General features: G+C 45.7%; 1 protein-coding gene across 1 annotated transcript; it reads left to right on the top strand.

Annotated features, from left to right (window-relative positions):
• Window positions 1-4372: 4372 nt before the first annotated feature.
• GDNF (glial cell derived neurotrophic factor) lies at window positions 4373-23704 on the top strand. Its single transcript, XM_032135863.2, has 2 exons — window positions 4373-4549; window positions 23028-23704. The coding sequence occupies exons 1-2, from the start codon at window positions 4399-4401 to the stop codon at window positions 23510-23512; spliced, it is 636 nt and encodes a 211-aa protein (XP_031991754.1). The 5' UTR covers window positions 4373-4398; the 3' UTR covers window positions 23513-23704.

Here is a 23704-nt window from a genome sequence, read left to right as displayed (position 1 = left end):
CCGTCAAGTCACAGAACGATTCAGGGCTTGGGTCATCTTCGAACCCACCGCCGTCGAAATGTGCCCTCTCTGGACGTGCAGAGATACTGTCGTTGCCAAGAGTGCAACTTACTATTTTGCTTGTTTTGATCTGTGCCAAGGAAAAGCGCAGGCCGGGGGAGGGGCTGCTGCAAAGGTGCTGAGAACCTAAAAATGGAGGGCTCACCTCCTCCGGGCGAGGTCTGGCAAAGCTGCATTCCTCACCCGGCTGCCTGCATGTTCCTAATGCCCTCCACCCCAACTAACCATCCCCGTCGAGGTTAGGAGAGGGGCTTTCTTGCCAGTCCTGGATTCAAATCTCTGTCTCGAACATATTCTTGAGACTCCACTAGGCCATTGGGGTTATTATTTTAATGACCCCTTTTTCTCCTGTACGCTGTGCCGCCTTCCAATAACACCCCACCACCACTGCCACTACTTTACAACACCTCGAGGCTAACTCCGCGCTGGTGGTTTGTTTCCTGCCCGAACGAAGAAAAACGAACCCTCTTCGGGCTGGAAACGGACTTTCGCGGGTTCCAGCCAGCCTCCTGGGGCCCAGCTAGTTTCGGCTTTGGTAGAATCCGCCGCCAGGACCGATGTGCGCGTCCCCGGGGGGCTTACCCATCCCAGAGCTCGCGACGCTTCTGCTCATAGGCGGGGACAAAGGCAACTCTTCCGGCCCCTGCTGCGGAGATGTTAGAACGCGCTCGACTCTTGCTCAGTATTTGGAATATATGCTTAGGTATTTCAAGGAAGAGATGTTTCTTCCAATCTCACTCACCCAGTCCCGCAAAGCCGTCAAAGCCGGCCTCGACCAAACTCTTACTGTTTCACTGCGCCTTTGCTTTGGCAGGGAAGGTGGCGCCTTTTCAACAAGTAACAAGTGTCCGATCTCTGGGAAGTCCGCCGTGTCCCTAGCCCTCTGCCGCTAGCAATTCGGGTGCTCTCGGGCCTAGAACCCGGCCCTTTAAACAGTCAGACCTCCTTCCCAGTTTGCCTGCGAGAAGTGTCCCAAATTCTTTTTCCTTCCCTCATCTTGGGCCCCGCAGTTATGGGGGGTTAAAGGGAGAATAAGTCCTCTGTCAGTCAAGAACATGAAGCATAGTTAAGAAAAGCAATAGATCTTCCAGCAATTTCTGCCTCTACCTCCCCCCGCGAAAAAAAAAAAAAAAAAAAAAAAAAACCTCGAGTTTATAGCAAACCCGTCTCCCCGCCCCACCGCCTCCTTTTTCTCTCTCTGAGACCTGGATCTTGAAGGCAAAGCCCAAACAAACCTCCCAGCCTGCCAGGCACAAGAAGGTGCGGGGGCACTGAGACGGCGGGAGCGCTGCCTCCTGCGAAGCTGTCATGGTGACGCGGGGAAGGGGTGGGGGATGGTCTGAAAGCAGGTTGCCAAGAAACCCGCTCAGGTGAAGTGGGGAGAGGAAAACCAGCGAGAATGGAGGGTTGGGAGCCTGAAAAGCAGAGATGCTGGTAAGGACCTCCACAGGTTCCCGGGCTAATCGGATTTCGGGAGGCTCGTAGAGGGAGTGATGGTTCTCCCGTTTTATAACTAAAATGATAACACAGCCTCCGGGCCTCGTGGGTGCGACACGGCTCAGACGGTTTCTGGTGCCCCCTGCTGCCGGGAACTCAGAAGTGCCTCGCGGCGAGCGGCTGCTTCTGTGGCTTTCCTGGGCGTGCTTGCCTCCCCAGGCCTGGGGACCCACCAGGTGCCGGCGCCCACGGCCTGCTGCTTTTGCCCTGCCGGGGCGTGGTGGTCCCGGACCCAGAAGGGGACCAGCTTGCCAGGCACGAGAAATGGTGCGGGGTCACCTGGCAGAGCAGAGCCCCTGTCACTTCAGGAGCAGAGCTTGGTTCTCGCACGTGGCGGCGCGTGAAGCAGTTTGCACCGCGGGCAAAGGCCCATGGTTGAGGAGAAACGCGTCGGGCAGATGTAGATGTGTTTTGGGAAAGCGATAGAGAGACAAACTGAGAAGCCGAGGGGTGGAGCCTACACGGACTCTGAGAAAAACGTCCTAATAGACGCTGTGTGTGCCGAGTCCCCCAACCTCCCCCCTTTTCCCCCGCCCAGCAAATACCGGGAACGAAAGAGCCCCTCGGACTGGAGCCGGTTCTGGCGGCGCTCAGAGGGAAGAATGCGCCCTCCCTGTCCCGGGGGAAGAGGGGAGCTCGATCGGGGCGCTGGCGGCGCTCGGCCGAGGGCGGGAACCGCAGCCGGGAGCCTCCTCTGGCGAGGCGGGGAGTTTTCCACTGTGAGTCTTTTGCCAGCTTCGCCACACTTCTAATTGAGGATCTCCAGGTCCAATTTAAAAAGCCCTCCGTCGGCCAACCAGGAAAAAAGGGAAAACCCTCTTAAAATGGAAGGGAAATCTAGTGCGTCTGTGACTTCCTGCTGGCGGGCACCGCGATTTGGAATGGCGCATTAACCCCGCGTCTCCATGCTCCTCCGGTCCGACCGCCAGCCATTTCGCACGCACCCGGGAGCTGGCACCGGCGGGGGGCTTGTTGGGGGAGGCTCGCGTTCCGCAGGTCCTAGCTGCCAAAGTACCTTTCTGGGCTCATTTTGCACGGCCTGGTGCAGTTTTCCTGTGTTTGCACGTCGCGACCCAGAACCTAGCTTTTTCCTGAGTTTGCAAACCAGCCCGCGAGGCAAGAGGCGCTCGGTGCTGCGGGTCACTACGAGTTTCTAGTCCCTATACCCTCTCGAGCCCAACAGCTGCATAGCGAACAAACAGACGCTCAGGGGATGGAAAATGCATTCGTCTCTGCAGAGGTGGGAGGTGGCAGCCGAATTAAAGGCTTCCCCGGGTTGCCTACACCGGGACAGGGACTGGGGTTCCGGGTAGAGATGAGGACTGGAACCCTGGAATGGAGGCGGGGGTGCCTGTGAACTAATGGCTAGGAAAGGCACTGAGGTTTTTGCATTAACCTGGTTTTTGCATTTCCCTCCCGCATGGGAAAAAAATCGAGTTTTTCCTAAGAATCCGTTTTATGGAGCCGGTCGAGGGGATAGGATAATCGACTGCATGAATCTCGCAGATTCCGCTTGAGGAGATTCTCTCTAGGTCACTAGTCCCCTGGAGACTGGAACCGTGGGATTAGGAAGGCACTGGATAACATTGCACCCCAAGATGCCTCGGTTCTTCCCCATCTCCTCATTGGTTGGAACTCGCCCCCAAATTTACAGCCCCTTTTTCTAACCCACCCCCAGCTGCGTGGCCCTCCTTTGTAGGGGTGTGAGGATTGAGAAGCCAAACAGAGCCCACCTCGGGCTGAAAAGAGCTGCTGAACCCCCTACTCTGCGCCATACCACGGTCTAGGCCTTCCAGTGCCAGAGCACCTCCAAAGCGTCCGAGACTGGGTACAGTCGTCCAGGCGTGACGGGGGCGCGGGGAGCCAGCGACTCCTCTGGGAGGGGAAGGGATTAGGGCCAGAATCTCTCAAAGGTGCAAAATCCAATCAAGAGAGGGTTTTCGGGTATACCACGGAGGATTAAAACTTTCAAGGCAAATGCAGTCTTTGCCTAACAGCAATGGTAAAGCATTTACTGAGCTCTTACTACATGTTCGGCTAGAGTTTTTCCATGCGTGATTTAACGTTCATAACTTTAAGAGGTGGGACGAGTATTTTAAATCGAATCAGTGCTTCGGGAAGTTAAGTAACTTAACCCAGATATCCCATACAGGCCAAAAGTCTCCAAGTCCCTGCTAACTTCTTGCCCTGGCAACAGAATACCTATTTAGGTGGGAAGAATGAGGTGTGGGCGGCAGGCGGGGTGAGTGGTGCCCCCGAGCCTGCGCTCGACTAGCCAGAAGCCTGTTCGGGACCCGAGGCAGGGGAATGCGCTTGATTTTATTCCCAAAGAGAAAGACCGGTCCTTGCTTGGGCCGAGGGCTGGTTCCGGGGCCTATAGGAGCTACCGGGACAAGAACGAGAGGTCTCTGGTTGGGGTGGAGGACGCCGGGTGGGAACTACCCGATTGCCCCCCAGGAATGGGGGATGTTGCGCACCTGTAGAGGGGACTGAACAGGAATCGTGGTGGTGGGGATGGGAAGTTAACTGGAGGGGATAGCAGCCCTGCTTGAAACTGTGACCCCTAAGACCGGGTGGTGGAGAAGGGCAGCTGCAACCTGAACCAGGAGTGCGAGCTGCTCCTGGGGCGCACTGAGGAGGAAGAAGCGAACTGGGGACTTGCAAGGAGGGCAGGAGTGCCCGAGGAGCCGCTGGCCTGCAGCGTTGCCGGAGGAGGGCGGTGACGAGGTTGGAGAGGGGCGCAGGGACCCGCGGGGAGCCCAGGCTTAACGTGCATTCTGCGGTTCTCTCCCCCACCTCCCGCCTGCCCGCGCAGGTGCCGCCGCCGGACGGGACTTTAAGATGAAGTTATGGGATGTCGTGGCTGTCTGCCTGGTGCTGCTCCACACCGCGTCCGCCTTCCCGCTGCCCGCCGGTAAGAGGCCTCCCGAGGCGCCCGCCGAAGACCGCTCCCTCGGCCGCCGCCGCGCGCCCTTCGCGCTGAGCAGTGACTGTAAGAACCGTTCCCTCCCCACCGGGGGGCCGCCGGCGGCCCCCCTCGCACCCCCACCCGCAGCCAGCCCCGCATGTACCCCAAGCCAGCCTGATGATGGCTGTGTGGCCTACCGACCCGTGGGCAAGGGGTACGGGTGCTGAAGCCCCAGGGGTGCCTGGCTGCCCACTGCTGCCCGCACACCTTGCCCGAAAGTGACACGCGCTGGTTTGCCCAGCACAGAGAGGATGGAATTTCTATGCTGCTCCTTTAGCATTCTGATGAACAAATATCCTCCCCACCAGCACCACCACCTCAGAAACACACACACAGCTGTCCCCTTTTCTGTTTCCTCATCTATACACACTCCCAGTTTTTCTTTGCTTCCAAAGCCCTTTATCTGTGTGTCTGTGCCTGGCTGTGCTTAATTCTGAAAACTATTGCACTTTCATCCTAAACTGCGCCTGCAAGGCGAGAGGCCGGCTTTTCACAAAAGCAAGCCAGAGGCAGAGAAAACACAGAAGGGCCTCCATTTCCAGAACAAGCGTCTGGGTAATGTCAAATCTGTTCAGAAAAGTTCCTCTGTTCAGAAAAGTTCCGGTTCTAGAAAGACTTAACCATAAATAGTGCTGGCTGGGACTAGGGACAAAGACTGTAGCTCACTCCACGTGTGACAGTGCTAACTCTTGAGAAAAAAAACCCAGGTTATTCTTATTAGAAAATAAGTCTGTGATTTACCTCTCAAAAATTAACATGTTTTAGAAGCAAGTCAATCAGGGCATATCAGCTGTGATGTGATCTCGCTTTCCCTCCACTCCTCAGAAGCTTGTTGCATGAAGTGAGAGAGGCTACATTACATGTGATAGAGGCTGTTGCAGCGGCATAATGTCAACAAAGGTAGCAATAGAAAATTTCACACAACCCCAAAACAAAGCAGGAATGAGCAGTATGTAACTAGGATACCACCCTGGCTACTCTTCCCTCCCTAACCACACCCCCAGAATTATCCCTCTAGTAACTTTGCGCTTGAAACTTACTATGGTCATAACCACAGTAGTAGTCCTGCAATAGTCAGCTGTGCGCTGAGTCCCCCAAACCCAATGGCCTTGGCTAGGAAAAAATCCAGTAAATGCAATATGCTTATTTTATGCTTAATTATAGCAACAAAAGCACCTTCTTCCACAAGTCCCAAGAAAGATAGAAAGTGGATTTTTTTATAAGGCAAATTAAGACTTCAAAAGGAAGTTAGGGAACATAGTTAATCCTTTGAAACTAAAGTACCTGTTCCAAGAGTGTCTGTCAATTAACTGTATAAACCTACTTTAAAGCCTTTTATTTCCATCACAAATTTAGTGTATATAAATGTTTCTCCAACAGAAACTTAAAAATGCCCCTTAGTACCGGGTCTTCCAAAACTGGCTATTCATTCACTCAAAAGGTCTAGACAAGAGGGACAGGAACACAGTGGCAGATAATAGTTCTCTAACCCAAACGTTGCCAAGAGAAAAATGACTGTGCCTGATTATAAAACTGATTAATTCATGGAGGTTTAATTGCCATATTAGTGCCCTGTTTAACTAGGTTCATTTAATTCTGGCTCAGACTCCTGGCTCTGCTTTCAACTAACTCTGTGACTTTCCGGCAAGTTACTTTAGAGTTCAAGGAATAGTCTGTAACTGTACCATAAAGAGAGGCCTTTCTACTCCACAATGCCAGTGGCTATGAGATTTGCCCCTTGGCCTTTATGCGTGTCCTAAAGTCCTTTGGGAATAATCTCCTAAGAAGAGATTGGAGTCACCTGGGGAACTTTAAAGACTACTGATGCTAGGTCTCACCCCAGGAGATTCTGATTTACTTGGTTTGGGGTGTGGCCCAGGCACCTGAGTTTTTAGGTGTTCCCCAGATGAGTCTAATGTGCAACCAGACTTGAACCACCATGGCTTGATAATACCCAAGAAAATCTTTGGCTCGTGTAAGGTACAAATAGTCACAAAGTAAGCGAGTTAGCACAGATTGCAGGGACAAGGGCATGTTGTAGGGAAGAGGGATTGCTTCCCTTTTCCAAAATTGATGCTGTGTCATCAGTGAACAAGATTCTCACTTCTCTATTTACATTTGAACAGCAAAACCCACCCCATTGTGTTTTGTCTATGGGAAGACCCAATAGATCCCAGAGGAAACCTGAAAAAGAAACGTTCCCAAAGAGAAACTGAGCTGCATTCTAAGCCAAACTGACTTCTTTCCAGATATGTTTGATTCGGTAGCAAGCTGTCAAGTGCAGGGAAGGCAAAATAATGACAGTATGCAGACTTTGAACACTCAACCAGTGTCAACACGCCTCTGTCACAGTGCTGACATTTATATCCTGCACTGTACACGGTGCAACTGGTTAAGGCTTATGTAGAAAAACATTAAGTCACCACATTTCATTTAAAAATAGAAAGTATCATAAATTCTGATTCCTCTAGTTCCATCCAAATACTTGTAAGTTAATGATTGAGCAAAAGAGCTTTCATGCCACATTAACGTCATTCTGTGCTTTTCACAGGAGGACTAGAATATTCACAGTTTGCACACTCACCTTTAAGATTGCATGTGTTCCGCTGGTTCCAATGTAAATAAAACATCCAGAATTCTATTCCTAGTATGACCTCAGTGTGAGATAACCAAATGGAATTCATAATTGGCCAACGGGCTTGCCTAGAGGCTGGCTGTAAAGTAAATGGCCCAGGGCTGCCTCCTATAGCAACTTCTAGCCTGTCTCAACTCAAGGACTTGTGATTTGACTTTTGGGGTACCCAAGACTTTTCTCTTTGGCTATCTTTGTTTGTTTATTTTGCTTTTTGCCAGTATTTTCCCAGTATTTTGCTTTTTGCCAATTTCCAAAGGGCAATTAGAGCAGGCATGACATTTGAAACTTGCAAATGTCATAGCATTTTCGAGCTGAAAGGAAACCCCTCTAGTCCTGAAACCTAAAGAGGCAAAGCAACTCATCTATAATGCGCCACAGTTCCATGATCACAGGAGGCAGGTCTGAAGCTGGGACCAGAGTTTCCCCCAAACTACTGAAATGTACTTTATATGGGAAGGGGAAGATACTTTATATGGGAGGAAGGTCTTGAACTAATGATTTAGACCATGGTGCACAAGGTTGTCTGAATTTATTGAAGGTTAGTTCATCATAGTCATATTCCCTATCTCAACTCTAAATGTATTTAATAAGTAAGAGCATAAAATGCATGTGGTTTTAAAAAATTGCATCTAAATGCACATATACATTCACCAAATAGTTACATGTATGCCTGTCTGTGCCAGGCACTGTCCTAAGTGCTAGGGATACCTTGATACACCTAATAAACAAAAGTCGCTGCCCTCATGGAGCATAGCTTCTAGTAAATGTACATGTGTGGTGGTATGAAAAAATCAACGTGAAAGAACCTCAGTCCAATAAGGTGGGCTGAATTTTTTGTGCCACTGGAAACCAACTAAAATGACACTGAGCATCGTTAAGTTGGAATTACAAGTAATTCCTAATTTAGTATAATATAATGGGATTATATTCTACCAGTTTGGTAGCAGTTCACAAAATCTCCTATGGAAACAATTTTTTAAATTAAGCTATCAAGTTTTCAGGCTAGCCCACAAAAACCTATGTAAACCAAGATATAACTGAACTGTCACTCACAATATTACTAAGTGAGAATCTCTGCCCTGGGGGGCACATCCCATAATCTGCAAAAGGAGGGCACAGAACAAGAAACCAGGGAGGTTTCAGCAAGCAAGAGCTCAAGGTAACACATTCAGACCAGGCTAGGATTTGGACCCCAGCCTTGCCACTTAACTGAGATGTTGAGCTGTTACTTAACATCCCTTAAGCTTCGTTTTTTCTTCCCTGTAAAATAGGCGTAAGAGTAAACCTGTCTCATGGGTTGATGTGAGGGTTAACTTAGATACTGCTTTGTAAAGCCTCTGCTCCATAAATAGGGATCATAGTTGTCATTTGCCACCCTCCTACTTGCAATGGCCCCTCCTTGGGCACCCAGTGAATTCCCTTCTTCCGCTACGACATCTGCCAGGATGCTGCTCTAAATAGTGGGATTTCAGCAGCACAACAGAGTACGGGGAGTGAGAGAAATGCAGGCCTTGTGGGCAGGCTATTTTGGGCCCCACTGTTGGTTGGTCAGCACGTAGGCAGGCCAGGCTTGCCTGGGATTCTGCCCCTGGGTCAGCTGCCCCTAGTTCTTCCCAGGTTTCACAGCTCCGTCCCTTCCCCAGTTTCCAAGCCCACATATTTCCAGTGGAATTTTTCTCACCAAACTCCCATGGTTATGTTAGGGAGACCTCTTCCCTCATGGGAAGGAGGGAGCCAAGGCAGGGTAGGATCTTTCTATGTAAGTGACAAGAGGGTTGCGAGTTGGAGGCTACCTGTATGGAGATGGAGCGTATCTTTGTAAATGATCCCAGCTGGACATTTAATTTAAGAAGTTTCATAACCCTAGCAAAAAAACTTAGTAAACTGTGAGACCACCTCTATAGAGCTAAGGAAGCTTCTAGTGCAACAAGCTGGGTAAATGTTGAGCTTTCAAATCTAATGTTATGAAATACAGAATTTAGAATAAACAAACGCCATCTATCTATTGTGTCTTATCACTTAGGGACTGCATGAATGAACAATACTTTAACAAAGTAACTACCTTTGCTGGAAAGGAGCTCTGCCACTTGGGATGGGTATCTTGGAATCAAGAAACTGCACATCAGACTCTTGTAGGAGGCACTGATTCTTTACTTGAGATCTGAGACCAACATTCTCATTCTGGCCCATCTGGAAACCCATTTCAAACTGTTACTGCTTAGAGAAATCTATTTAAGGCTTAAATTGATTTGGCCAGTCTTAGGAGCTTAGGCTGACCCAGGGCGTAAGCAGTGTACTCAACAGGTTCTTCTTCAACAGATATAAAAATTAAAGCTCCCTGATATTTTCCCCTCCTAACATCTCTTTGATCTTTGTTTATTTAACACTCATGGACCATAGCACCTTCATTTGATTAAAATACTTGTTTTTTAGTTAATTACTTGAGCTCAATCAGGAAACAAATATTAAATATCTTTCATGTACTGGGTGCCATGCGGCCTCAAAAAGGCTAAATTTATAAATAAAGTTGCTTGTGATCTAGCTGTAAACTATTGCTAGGTGGATGGGCATATGGCTGGATGGATGAATAGAATGTCAGTCAGATAGATATGTCTATTGTGTAGGGTTTAGGTGAGCTGTATGCGTGTGTGGTAAAAATTCCTAGCAGTGAGATCACTGGGATTTGGGGATCATAGCAGGGACGACTTCAAGGAAGAGGGAGGATTTGACCTGGTACTTGAAAGATGGGTGTTTGGAAGGGAAGGGAAAAGGAAAGGGGGACATTCCATACTAAGGAGTAGCATGGGAAAATTTGTGACCATGATGTGGGGAAGGGACAGTGGAACAAAGAGGAGGACAGACCAGTCTCCAAGTTCTAGAAAGAGGTGCTAAGAAGTGGTGGGAAACTGAAGATGTCTTGACAGGTGATACCAGATTGTGTGATACTATAAAATTCAGGAAAGGTGTTTGCTCTGTTTTTGATAGCAGAGGGGCACCCATGGAGCAGGCAGGTGACTGCAAGGCGGGATCCTGCTTCAAAGCTGTCTTGCAGCAGAAGTTACCTAAATACCCAGACTGCTTTTGAGTGGGGCCTATGCCATAAGCATGTCTTTTATTTTGAGGTGTTGTGCTTTTATTTTTAAACATCTTCTAGACATAGGCACAATTGAACCAAACTATTAGCCCCAAGTAAGTGAATAGCTGCAAATAAACACTTAATATTACAGTTAATGACCTAGCACCTTTTAACTATCCACATGATGAACACAGTTCTTGTCCTGAAATCAAGTAAGTTTGAGCTCTACAATACAAGAGGAAATATTATTATCCCCATTTTACAGGTGAAGAAAGGAGACCTAGAGAGTTGTTCCAGGTCACAAACCTAGTAAGTGGTGAAGCCAGAATTTAAACCTCAGTATGTTGGTCCGAAAGCCAATATTTCTTGACTTTACACAGACTGTGCGTGCGTATTAGTGGATTAAGAAAATACAGACATTTGGCTTGCTTAAAAATGCACTCACTAACCCTGAAACACAGATTTCCAGGAAAATTAAGCAAGCAAAGAGAAAGGAGAAGCAGAGACTATCAAATTTCCTTTTGGCCCTTTTAAAATTTCCATTTGGGCTTAAGCCAGTATTACTAATGACTACTTCAAAGTCCAGATCAGGATGTTTTTAAGAAGAGAAACATGAATTTCTCTAAGTATTCCTATAATATTGATGCTTTTTGCAATGAGAGAAGACTCCCTAACTCTTTGGAACAAAGCAAGGTCTCCTCAAGTGCTTGGTAGGCAGACAGCATTCGGGAGGCCTTGTGGGAGACTCTGGTTCTCAGATCTCTCCCATTCTGCCCAGCGAGGGGATGGCATCCATATGGGAACCTAGTGTGACTGCATGAGTGCCAGAGCGATGGCCTCAGTGGGAATAGGAGTATGCGTAAGCAGACTTGGGTCGCCACTGGGAAACAATTGGTTAGCTCAGTAGAGGCAAAACCCACTTTTGCATAACTTTAACAACATAATTGAAGTAGAAAAGCATGGTTTTAAAATAATATGGCCTTCCAACTTTTTTTGCCTGCAAACCTGCAAATAAGAATGTTGAAAAATGATTACCTACTTTGAAGCTTTCTAAAATTTTTCCTCATAGGTTTAAATAGTTACACCAGATGTCATTTCTAGCCCTTTCAGGAACTGTATATATGCTTTAAATATTCTTTTGGTAAAACTTTGCACCTGCATATGTAGTTTATTCAGTTCATGGAAAATGATCAAACTAATCAGCCCAAATCAATTGGCTTCTTGGTCAGAAAAGGTCTGACTTCATTTTCAATTCAAATGTACATGTTAATATACACCCCATGACAACTGTCACACTTCTGGTTCCCAATTGTAAGGTAAAGAGATGGATAGGTGAACAGTCAGACAAGCAAAGAAAGCACTGAGGCTTCCCAAGGGGCCTGGCCAGGAGGAAATATGGAGCAACTTGCTTCAGGATTTCTTGGTTTATTCACAAAGTTATCTCCCTTTGCAAGTGTTTGTAGTACAGTGAACACCCATACATCCTTCACTAAGATCAACCTCTTTTTTAGCATTTGGCCTCGTTTTTTTCTGAACCATTTGAGAATTTGTTGCAAACATCAGAATGTTAAATATTTCAGTATGTACCTTCTAAGAACAAGAACAATGTCTTATATAGCCACAATTCAGTTGTCAGTCTCAGGAAATTTAACATGAATATAATACTGTTATCCAATAGATAGTCTGTGTTCATATGTCCCCAGTTGTACCAATTATGTCCTTTATGTTTTTTGTTTTTTTTTTAAACCCAGGACCATAAATTGCATTTGACTGTCTGGTATCTTTATACTTCCTTAATCTAAAATGATTCCCAAGTCTTTTTTTCCCCATGACATTGACATTTGTGAAAACTCTGGGCTCTTTTGCCAGCTGTTTCCCAGACCACCCTTCAGTTTGGATCTGTCTGATTATTTCCACATGATTAGATGTAGGTAAGCATCCTTGGAATATCATATTCATGGCACTGTGTCCTCACATCAGGAAGCACCCAATATCAGTTTGTCCCAAGGAGCCATTCATGCATGAATGCCTTTGTATGGCACCTAAAGGTGTTTATCCCTGGGACAGGCCTCACAATAGAATGGCTAAATAGGTGAGAAGCACACCATCTCTCAGTAAGGACAAAGGGGGATTGGAAAACAGGACGTGGGCAAGGAGAACCACAGCAGGAGCATCCGCAGGCAGACCAGACGTTTTAGGACACGGCACATGTGGAAATTGAGGAAATGGACATGGATTCCCTTTCAACCACCCATAGGCACTGCAGAAAGTCTTCATGTGCCCCCAGAGGGCCAGGTGCCTCAGTTTGAAGACACTGCTCTAAGCCATAGTGGACACAAAGATATCCCTCATGAGCTCCGGGGTCTGCTGATATTTGCATGTTTAGTTGTCAGGCATTTTGAGGAACACGGAAGAGCTCACACAGCCTCCCAAGACGGGCCTGTGGCTTCTGCCCAGAACCCACCATGCCAGGGGCTCCAGGCCCTGCACAGAGATCTCTCCCTGTAGAACATGCTAGACTAAGTAGGGACCAGTGTCTGGATCCCCTTTTGGGCAATCTTGCTTTGTCTAGAGACTGTAGAGTTGGCTCTGCACTGCTGCCTTCTGTGCAAATATTGCTGAAGGAGGATCCCAGATGTCATAACCAGATTGGCCTACATTAGGCACCATTTGTGAAATACTTTCTGTGGACCAGGAACTGAGCTGAAATCTTTTCTTATGTTATCATATTAATTTTGACCTGAAGGTAAAGGTGTGACTAGCCCCATTTGAAAGATGGGGAAATCGAGGCTTACAGGGTTAGCAGCTTAGCCAGGGTCTGGACACAGGGCAGCCCGAGTCCAGCATTCACACTTGTCACCACTGCACAAGATCACTTCCTGCCAGCCCACGACACTCAGATGTCACTCTTCTGACTGCATCAAAAAGTCATCAAGGAAAAAAAAATCAGGGAATGGGTTTGGCAGGTAAAGTTGTTTTAGAATGATAACCATATCTCATTACCTGAAGAGTCTTTGAGATTCCCGTAAATTCACTCACTGGGGGTAGAAATTCCCTCCTCATATCTGACCACAGGAATCTACCAAACAAATTCAAATGATAAAGCAGATTTCTTTCATCTTCTCTTAGTCCCTCCTTCTTGTTCAAATCACTGAGACCCTTACATGCCTTTTACCTACTGCTCAGTGGGTCCCCTGGGAAGAGCTGAGGGATGCTGAGTGCAGAATCCTGCAGGGTCCTGCAGCCTCTCAGGCTGGGGGCAGGGCTTCACTGAAAGAAGAAAAGAGAGACTCCGCTTCCCCCACAACCACCTGCCTCTGATAACACCACAGGGATGATTTGCCCTAGTGGCTTTTTGTGCACTTAATTTTCCTGCGTAACTTCCTCACCCTTCCCTGTTAAGTTTTTTATAAGGGCAGTAGCAGAGCTCCTGGTGTGTGCTCGTTAGCTTGGGGTGTTTATTACTGACTCTGGAGTGCTTTTAGCTCACACCAGGTGTTCATGGATTAGCTAACAAATGAACACCCTGTTGGGTGTTTTCCTGACTTAAAAGCTGAAGAATGGACACTTTCCACCCAGGGGGACCGTGCTGTATTACTGTAAAATTATTAGCATAACTGTAATAAAAGCATGGACCACATACATAGAAATCAGAGCAAGGCGATCAGAACCTGAGTAACAAAGGAATTTACTGTCTGTCTCTCCCTGAGTGGGGTTTTCTGGCTATTTGTATTGATGGAGTAATTTTCAGTCCATTTATTACAAATTTTCTTAGTTGAGTTGTAGGATAACAGTTTAGGATATAGCACAACTAGTATGTGCAATGTCATTCAGAGTGGGTGGAGATGGTAAATAAGATGGCAATTTGATGGGCAAAGTGGCTTTTCAAAGTACACCCATAGCTCCTTTTTCTATATTCTAAAGTGTTTTGCATTCTGGTTGGTCTTTTTCTTCTGCCTTGAGAGAATCCAGAAATGCTTTTTTAAAACAACAAAACACTGGTGTTTTTACAATGCAAATACTTTTCAAATAAATCGATGTCATGCCTTACTGTCAACAAACCACTGGTCCTGAAGAGAACATACTGGTAGCTCTGGAAATGGTCACAATGACTTAGTAAATTGCCTCAGATGGTAATTGTTTTTAGGAAAATAGATGCTGTAGACACTTCTGAAAGTTAACCCAACAGCAGCCTATGATCAGGACGGTCTACCAAACACTAGATGAATTCCGTGTCCAAAATAGGAAAGCACGGAAGGTCATTACATAATGTAAGATGCATCAGCATTCAGTGCTTACTGATCTATGGGCCTTTTTTAAAAAGTAGTTCAAATAAGTGGCAAAGTCATCACTTTGAAATAGGAGCAGATAACAAAACTTTACAGAAGTTTTTCAGAGAACTGGAACATTCTCATGAACTCACATTTAGAGTCCATTCTCATGGACTGCACATTTTAGAGGTTCCTGAAGGTCAAATAAGAACAAGAGTTGACAGCCCAGAGATCGACTTCAAGGACAAGCTGCTTGGCTCTCCCGATCCATTTTGTACCACTTGCAGTGGGCAATTCTAGCCTTGGAGTCATAAGCTGGGTATGACCTAAGCATACTTGAAGCAGCAAAAACAGAAATGAATAAAATTGAGATTCGAAAAAATGGTAAATTGAGTGTTTGACTTTTGGGTGATGGAGACTGAAGGAATTGTAGCGTGAGGCTGTAGTGTGTCCTCTCAGGGGCCATGGGGCCCATCTCTATTTTTACAGATGGAAACTGACATTTAAGAATGCCTTACAGTAGAATCTGGATGCTTTCAGATGCAGATACAGGGTCCTTTCTACACATCTTTTACCTCTCTTAAATAGGGCACAGGAAGATGACTTGATGATTTAAGAGAAGACTGATGACGATCATTTCAAATGTAGCCGAGACATTGAGCCAAGAGGTAAACTGAAGAGGTCGAGCAATGCGGAGTTCTAAAATACCTCCTGTGGGGTTTTGTGGGGCCCCGATGGTACTGGCTGAGCTGAATGCTGCTGGGGCGTCAGCCAGAGGTGGTCTACTCCCTGGCAGAGGTGAATGAAAATCCCGTGTCTGGCCACACGTTCCAGCCAAGACTTAAACTCTCCACACTTCAGCATTTTGGAGCTGGAAAGGGCCCCGGAGAGCACTGAGTTGACCTCCGAAGGGTTAAGTGACTACTTCCAAGGTCACGCGGCTGGTCAGGGACTGACCCAAGACTGGAATCCGGGCCTCTCTTGTCTCCAACTCTGCAGCAAGAGCCTGGTCATTTGGTGCCAGCGTGAGTTGGAGGAGCTTCCGGAGATGGGGCCTCTCTGTCTGGATCTGCTGCCGTGCTGGCTGCGGCTTTTCCGGTTTTAACTGGGAAATCGCCAGAGCTGTCTTAGCATGATATGCCAGAACCAGGACACAGGAGAGATGCCCCTGAGTAGCATGGCTTTTCCTTTTTTGGAGACAATTTACTGTATTCTGTGGCCCATGGCAGCCTAACTTTAGGATCTACTTAGCGTACCTGAGTTCATACTGAATTTTTCAACAGAATGTATGTTTCTCACCTCCTGTGCTGACTTTGGTAAACGTGTACAGGTGAAACCAGCATGTCTTGCTTTTGTCTCAGAGTAAATTCCCATCTGCCACAAGACTTGAAGCGCTCAGTGGTAGTAGAGTTTTTACTTTAAAACAAAAAGACAACAAGTCTGAGCTTTGAAACTGAACCACCAAGTCCACATTTATTAGTCCTATGGACTTCACCAAATATTTGTCTTCTCTGAGTCTCAGCTTCCCGAGCTGTAAAATGGAGATAGTATTCAATTTATCATTGAAGGGAGGTTGTCAGGTTTAAAGTTAACATTGTGTGAAAGTAGGCAGTATTCCACCTTTATACTGGTAATGTTTTTCAAGTGCTTGGAGGAAGCTCTTATCTAAGTTATAGCCTGATGAAATTTTGTAATGCAAGAAGTTTTACAAGTTAAACTCAGCCATGTAGTTCTTGTAATGATATTCCAATATTAGTGGAAGAAAATCATGTTTGTATCATATAGAAAGATAAAGTTAACTTATTCCAAAACAATGGCATTCGTTGGGACTCTTCTTGAGAAGTTGTATCAATTTTAAGTTGATCTTTTCTTTTTGTATAAGTATGTATGTGTGTGTCTCTGTGTGTAGACACATATGTATGCATGCATGTGTATATGTATGTGTTTATAGATAGAGAGAGATCTCTATATTTTTCAGATACTTGGCCTATAGAGTAATTTGCATTTTACCTGCAATATAGGTAGGCAAAGAATACCAGATTAAATGTCTCCCACCATTAGGGGGTTTTCCATTTTCCTCCTGTCTGAAGACAGCCTTTCATTGGAAGCTCTACATGTCAGGATGGATGGCACCGCACCTCGGCCTCATCCTCAGCATCCTGCCCCATCCCAAAACTGAGCCCCACCATCTGGGCACTGATTCCTGATGTATCTCTCACTTGTGTGGCCTTGGCTCAGGCAGCAGCTCATCCCTATGAGTCCCATTAGCCCTCACCCTTCCAGGCACAGAAGCTGGACACTTTCTAGTGAAGTAGCAAGGCTGTTCTCACCATAGCAAGAAACCGCTGAGCCTTCTCTCTGGGGCCCCTGCATCAGCCAAGCCTGGCTCATGCAGATCTCAAGCCTGGCCTGGAAGACGTCTCCTGAACAGGACCACTGCGGGTACTGAGGTCAGGCCCCCTCTCTCCTGGGTCCCTCTGAGTCTCAAAGACCTTCCCTCTGCCTTCTGGATAAGGAGTTGTGTCCTCACCACTTTGTCCCTCATAGACAACTTTGTGCCACCTCCCTCTCAGGCCCACAGGTTGGGGACTTAGGATGACTTAGAATGAAAGTCAGCTTAGAATCCCTGCCTTGCCAGGCTGAGGAGGGGACAACCGGCTACAAGTATAAAAATGACCCTTTGATTAAAATATAGTTAACCTCTACTGTTTTTAGACAAATCTGGCATTTTAAGAAAGACTTTGTCCACTATTGCCAGCTTAACCAATATAATGTTTTGGCTTATGTAATTTTGAGTTCAGCTATTACAGGGAGGACTTGGAGCCCTCACCATTGTTCCTATTAAAACTCAGTTGACTTTACAAAATAGTCACTATCTCAGTCCTTTGTTCCTGAGATGACATTACTATTTTTTTCCCTATAATCGAGGGCAGCAAAGTCTTTGCAGTGAACTGTTTGTTCCCAGAGTTGTGCCCCAGTACAAGGTTTCATTTAAGTAACACTATTTATACAAAGAACATATCAAAGTTAAAATATTTTAAGTAGAATAACACCAAAATATTTGGTTGCACTCTGAAGGACAGCTTAAGTGCATTTGAGCATTTTGGATTTCCAAAAACTTTATCTTTTAGATGGACATGTTTTCCAAGATAGATCTTCCAAGCAGGTCTGGGAAATGAGAAAATATATGACCTATTTTTTTTTAATGATGCTCCTCTTTTGTGGTTTGCAAGTATTTCACTATTAAAGTTAATAAATGAGGGTAATTTGCATATCTGACATTCTGCCAAGCCTTTTATAGGATGAAGACAGAGATGCACCAGTAAGTCTTAATTTAGGTAACGAATCCAAACCCAGACCCCTCTTCTTTTCCCTCAGCTCAGTGAATTCCTGGAAAATGGAGGCAGCTGTGGGCATCTCAGCTCAACACCAGGAGTTTCTTGTCTTGGCTGGATGAGAGGCCTCTGCAGAAGAATTAAGGACAGGCTTAGTGAGGCTGCCCAGCACCCTCTGCAGAGGAGTATGGCTCCTAATGCCCCCAAGTGCCTCGCATCGATAAATTGAGGCTGGCTCTAAGAATGAACTCATTTAGTCAGAACATGCAGGCCTATTTGCCCTGTGGTTTGAAAAATACAATGTTGCCCTTTCCTGGCTTCCAGAATTCATATCCATGTAAATTTTTCAGCAAAAATATTTGTTGGTTCTTCTATTTTTCATGACGACGAAGGAAAAAAAAACCTTCAGCTTAGTAGAGTTGCATATGGCCTGAACTTTGGGCTTAAATAATATTTCCACATTAGCAACAAAGTGTGAAGGAGATTTTCCATCAAAGGAAGGAATTTTCATAAGCCACATGCCAGGAAGCCTTTTTTAAAAAAATAAATAAATAATAGGCTTAATTTTTTAGAGCAGTTTTAGGTTCACAGCAAAATTGAAAGGGAGGCAGAGAGTTCCCATATACTCCCTACCCCTACACATGCATAACCTCCTCCACCGCCAACATCTCCCACCAGGATGTTACATGTATTAGAGTTGATGAACCTACATTGACAATCATTATCACTCAAAGTCCATAGTTGACATTGGGGTTCACTCTTGGTGCTATACATGCCATGGGTTTGGACAAATTTGCTATGACGTGTATTCACTATTTACCTGAAATTCAAATACAGCCAGGCTTTCTGTATTTTACCTGGCAAACAAAGCCTGTGACAAAGCCATGCAGTCAAAATGTCTTAAAAAGGGAAGAAAAATGTTTTTCAAGATCTTCCAAGTATCAAGGGCTAAAAAAGAACACTGTAAGTGCTGATTCAAATCCTTATTATTATAACTCTAGTAATAAAAAATTATGTAACATATAGATTAATGAGTGTCTAAACCAGCATAATTTAAACTTCTGTGACTCTAATATTTTCCTATTAGCGTATATTAAAATTTTGGTAATGTTTTACCCTCATTTCTGATTAATCTTCAGTTGATTGTTAATTGAACTTAACTTTCTATATGCCCAGGTTCCTAAATTAATGACCTATTTAGAATTCTTGAACAGAGCCTATGATGTGCGTCCTTTTGTAAAACAGAGTCTCTTTTTTTTAATTTGAAGACTCTTCTGTATTTTGATTAATCACTCCTAATATATCTGTTTTATAAGTTCCGATTTATATACAAGCATTTTTTTTTGAAACTGGGCACATCTGTATTTATTTCCTCTTTAACAGCTTATTATTGAAAGAAATCACCAATAGCTAACGCAGCTCATTTTTTTAAGTCAATTGTTTCTGTCAGTCAAAGTGATTTAAAGTTGTTGTTTTGTTTTGTTTTGAAAGAAAACTTCCTAAAGGAAGTTCAGTGAGAAAGCAGTACAAAGGAAAGGACAAATTAAGAGCACTCTTGGCCGGGCACAGTGGCTCACTCCTGTAATCCCAGCACTTTGGGAGGCTGAGGCGGACGGATCACCTGAGATCAGAGTTCAAGACTAGCCTGGCCAACATGGTGAAATCCCATCTCTACTAAAAATACAAAAATTAGCCGGGCGTGGTGGCAGGCACCTGTAATTGCAGGTACTCGGGAGGCTGAGGCAGGAGAATCACTTGAACCCGGGAATTGGAGGTTGCAGTGAGCCGAGACCATGCCATTGCACTCCAGCCTGGGGGACAAGAGCGAAACTCCGTCTCAAAACAAAAAAAAAAAAGAAAGAAAGAAAAAAGAAAAAAAGAAAAGAGCGCTCTCCCAGGCCCCCTTAAGAAAGCATTACTTAGGGAGCAGAGAGCTTTGGGAGACCCAGGGGAAGTGGGTGCTGAGAGTTAATGCTGCTGCTGCAAAGCTGCAGAAAGCCGAGGGGGAAAGGCGGTTTGGAGACAGTTCTTCAGCTCTCTGGTGGGCAATGACTGTGCCACTCAGGGCAGAGTGGCTTTCCTGAGTAATGTGGGCTGTTTATTTTGGAGCATTTCATTTCATAATGATGCAGTTTTCAGCTGAAGTCCCAGTGTCCCCTTGAAAAATTAAGAACTCTCTTTCACCCTAGTAAAATGACCCGACTCATTCAGCCAGCAGTTACCGTAGGCCTCCACAGCCTACTCAAGCACTTGGAGATCCATCAGTGAACAAGCAGAACAGAGTTCCTGCCTCTTGGAGTTGACATTCTTTTAGAGAAGACAGATTATAAATAACAACCCGAAGAAATCAGTTAGATGATGTGTTAGAATGTAGCAAGAATTATGGTGGAGGGGGAGGTGCAGGGCAGGGGTATCTGGATTAGGGGTTGGGGAGGAATCTTGTTTTAAGTAGGGAGGTCAGGTGGGACTTTCGGATGATGACATTTGAGCAGAGACTTGAAGGAGATGTGGGAGTAGCCACAGGGTGGGAGACATTTAATCTGGTATTTTTTGCCTACCTATATTGCACTTAAAATGCAAATCGCTCTATAGGCCAAGGGTCCAGGCAGAGAGGGGACAGCCAGTACAAAGGCCCTGAGTTCCTGACTGTTTAAGCTATAGTTCTCGAGGGATGATGTTGCCCCTAGGGGACATTTGCAATATCCAGAGATACCTTGATCTGTCATGACTAGGATGGGGGATGCTATGGGCCTTGTATTAGTCCATTTTCTTACTGCTATGAAGAAATACCCGAGACTGGGTAATTTATAAAGGAAAGAGGTTTCATGGACTCACAGTTCCACATGGCTGGAGAGGCCTCACAATCATGGCAGAAGGCAAAAGAGGAGCAAAGTCACATCTTACATGGTGGCAGGCAAGAGGGCATGGGCAGGCAGGGGAACTGCGCTTTATAAAACCATCAGATCTCATGAGACTTATTCACTATTACCAGAATAGCACAGGAAAAACCTGCCCCCGCGATTCAATTACCTCTCACTGGGCCCCCTCCCACAACATGTGGGGATTGTGGGAGCTAAAATTCAAGATGATATTTGGGTGGGGACACAGCCATACCATATCAGGCCTCTCCTGGGTGGAAGCCAGGGATGCTGCCAAACATCCTACAGTGCACAGGACAGCCTCCCACAATGAAGAATGACCCAGCCGAAAAGGTCAGTGGTACTGACACTAAGCCCCGTGTTTGAGGAATGGTAAGGAAGCCAAGGTAGCTAGATGGGAGGGAATAAGAGGAGAAACAAGAGAGGAGGTCAGAGGTAATAAAGGCTGGAGGAGAGGGGCAGCCAGGTCAGGCAGGGCCTTTAGGGCCAGTGTGGATTTGGGCTTTTTCTCCAAGAGTAACAGAGAGCCATTGGAAGGTTTTGAGGAGAGGAGGTTATGTTCTGCGTTTAAAGTATCCCTCTGGGTGCTGGGTAGAAAATAGATCGAAGGTGGGTAAGGGTAGAATGAGGGAGCCCCGTTCAGGGGCCACTGCGGTTATCCAGGCAAGAGGCGACAGGGCTTCAGCCAGTGTGGAAACAGCCTTGTGACTTCCGTGCAGCTGATCCAGCCAATGCTAAATTTCAGATAGCAGCTAGGCATTCTAAGGATTCCAATCACCAGTCTTTTCATTATTATATATCATATGTTTTATATATTACACACACACACACACACACACACTACACACACGGTTAAGTTGCTTTTGCTAGATTTTGTTCTACAGGAAGGGATACCTGATATATTTTAACAATTAAATAGGTTAGGTTTATGACAAAACAATTTGACATGGGTTAGACATAATGTAATCTTTCTATGCTTTAACACAATCTTGGCAAAAAACATTTACTCTTGCTGACAACTCTTCTGTGCTTTATTTCTCTAAGCCACTTATAATCCTAAACATACTAAATGACCTGAAAAATGAGGTGAGGGGGACATAAGAGGCCTAATACCTAAGAAACAGGTGTTTGAATTGTTTTTCCCCCATTTAGAAATTTATTACATTGTTCCATTAGTTACTTTTCTCTGCTTACTTGATCCGCCAAAGCAAACGCTGAAATCCGGCAGAAAGCACCAAGAGACTGCTGATTTATACTTTCACCAAAGGTCTCAGACATCGTAGTGTCCCCGCATCCTTCCTCCATGTGATCTCCCTAATGAGCCTCTTGTCCTGCTTGCAGCCAGACAGTGGGAGCCATGTGACAGCCTGCAGCTGAGGCTGGACCTGACTCTTGGGGGCAGGGCTGCTTCTATGCACGAACAGCATCTCATTTCATTTATTGCTGTGATACATAAATGCCATTTTACTCTATCACTGGACTTTTTTGTTAAAGTCATGCTGTTCAAAGGAAGCGGTAAATTAGTCTCTTTGTTAGTAAAATATAAACTGTTTTCCTGTTCCTTAATGATTTTCAAGGAAGTTTTAAACTATAGTTGCATTCCTGAGCTCTTCATTTGTTCTGTCAGAATGGCTCTTGTCCCACTCAGCCACACAGAATCAAAGCAAGTTTCAGGGACGAGCACTCAGTATTCCAGATAAAGGTAGCCATACTGGAAGACCTCAGTTTTTTCACCCTCTAAGACGGTGTCTCTCAAAGTTTAGTGCGTGGATCTTTGGTGCGTGGATCTTTTACATTAGAATTCCTTGGGGCTTGTTAGAAATGCAGATTCCTTGGCCCCTCCCCAGACCAAATGACTCATCGTCTCCAAGGGTAGGGCCAAGAATCTGCATGGTAGTCAATATCCAGGGCATTTTCCTGCATACTCACATGTGAGAACCCCTACTCTAGGTTGTGTGACTAGGCAGGAAAAATGCCCCTAGAAGATTGGCCAGCTCACAGCAAGCTCTGCATGGACTAGTTAAAAATGGTGGATGTTATTCAAATGAAAACTACGCTTCTAAGGATTTGTTTTCTTCGAGAAAGTATGTCACCACCACATTAGTCTCCTCTTCCAACTAAATCATCTTTCTTCTGTGCATTTTTGCCTCTGTTCTTGGGGATTACAGTGGTCCCATAGCTTAACCGGCTGATAGTTTTGCTGTGGGTTCAATTTTTGCTGACTTTAGGGAGGCACTTTGATCTTGAAGATGGCTTGAAATGATCATTTTGTCTCATGTGCCATTTTCTCTTTTCTTTTTGAACAGCAAATATGCCAGAGGATTATCCTGATCAGTTTGATGATGTCATGGATTTTATTCAAGCCACCATTAAAAGACTGAAAAGGTCACCAGATAAACAAATGGCAGTGTTTCCTAGAAGAGAGCGGAATCGGCAGGCTGCAGCTGCCAACCCAGAGAATTCCAGAGGAAAAGGTCGGAGAAGCCAGAGGGGCAAAAACCGGGGTTGTGTCTTAACTGCAATACATTTAAATGTCACTGACTTGGGTCTGGGCTATGAAACCAAGGAGGAACTGATTTTTAGGTACTGCAGCGGCTCTTGCGATGCAGCTGAGACAACGTACGACAAAATATTGAAAAACTTATCCAGAAATAGAAGGCTGGTGACTGACAAAGTAGGGCAGGCATGTTGCAGACCCATCGCCTTTGATGATGACCTGTCATTTTTAGATGATAACCTGGTTTACCATATTCTAAGAAAGCATTCCGCTAAAAGGTGTGGATGTATCTGACTCCGGCTCCAGAGACTGCTGTGTATTGCATTCCTGCTACAGTGCAAAGAAAGGGACCAAGGTTCCCAGGAAATGTTTGCCCAGAATGGAAGATGAGGACCAAGGAGGCGGAGGAGGAGGAGGAAGAAGAAGAAGAGGAGGAGGAGGAGGAGGAAGGCAGCCATCATGGGAGCCTGGTAGAGGGAGATCCAG

The sequence above is a fragment of the Hylobates moloch genome, unplaced genomic scaffold (genome assembly GCF_009828535.3).
Source record: "Hylobates moloch isolate HMO894 unplaced genomic scaffold, HMol_V3 SCAFFOLD_17, whole genome shotgun sequence".
Classification (NCBI taxonomy): domain Eukaryota; kingdom Metazoa; phylum Chordata; class Mammalia; order Primates; family Hylobatidae; genus Hylobates; species Hylobates moloch.
Note: the sequence above shows the minus strand (reverse complement) of the source record. Positions and strands in the feature narration are given on the sequence as shown.

Bases quoted from the DNA above. Each gene is read 5' to 3' on its own strand.
- GDNF (XM_032135863.2), top strand. From the start codon at position 4,399: ATGAAGTTATGGGATGTCGTGGCTGTCTGCCTGGTGCTGCTCCACACC. The intron at 4,550-23,027 runs GTAAGAACCGTT...CTTTTTGAACAG, and splicing joins CTTCGCGCTGAGCAGTGACT to CAAATATGCCAGAGGATTAT.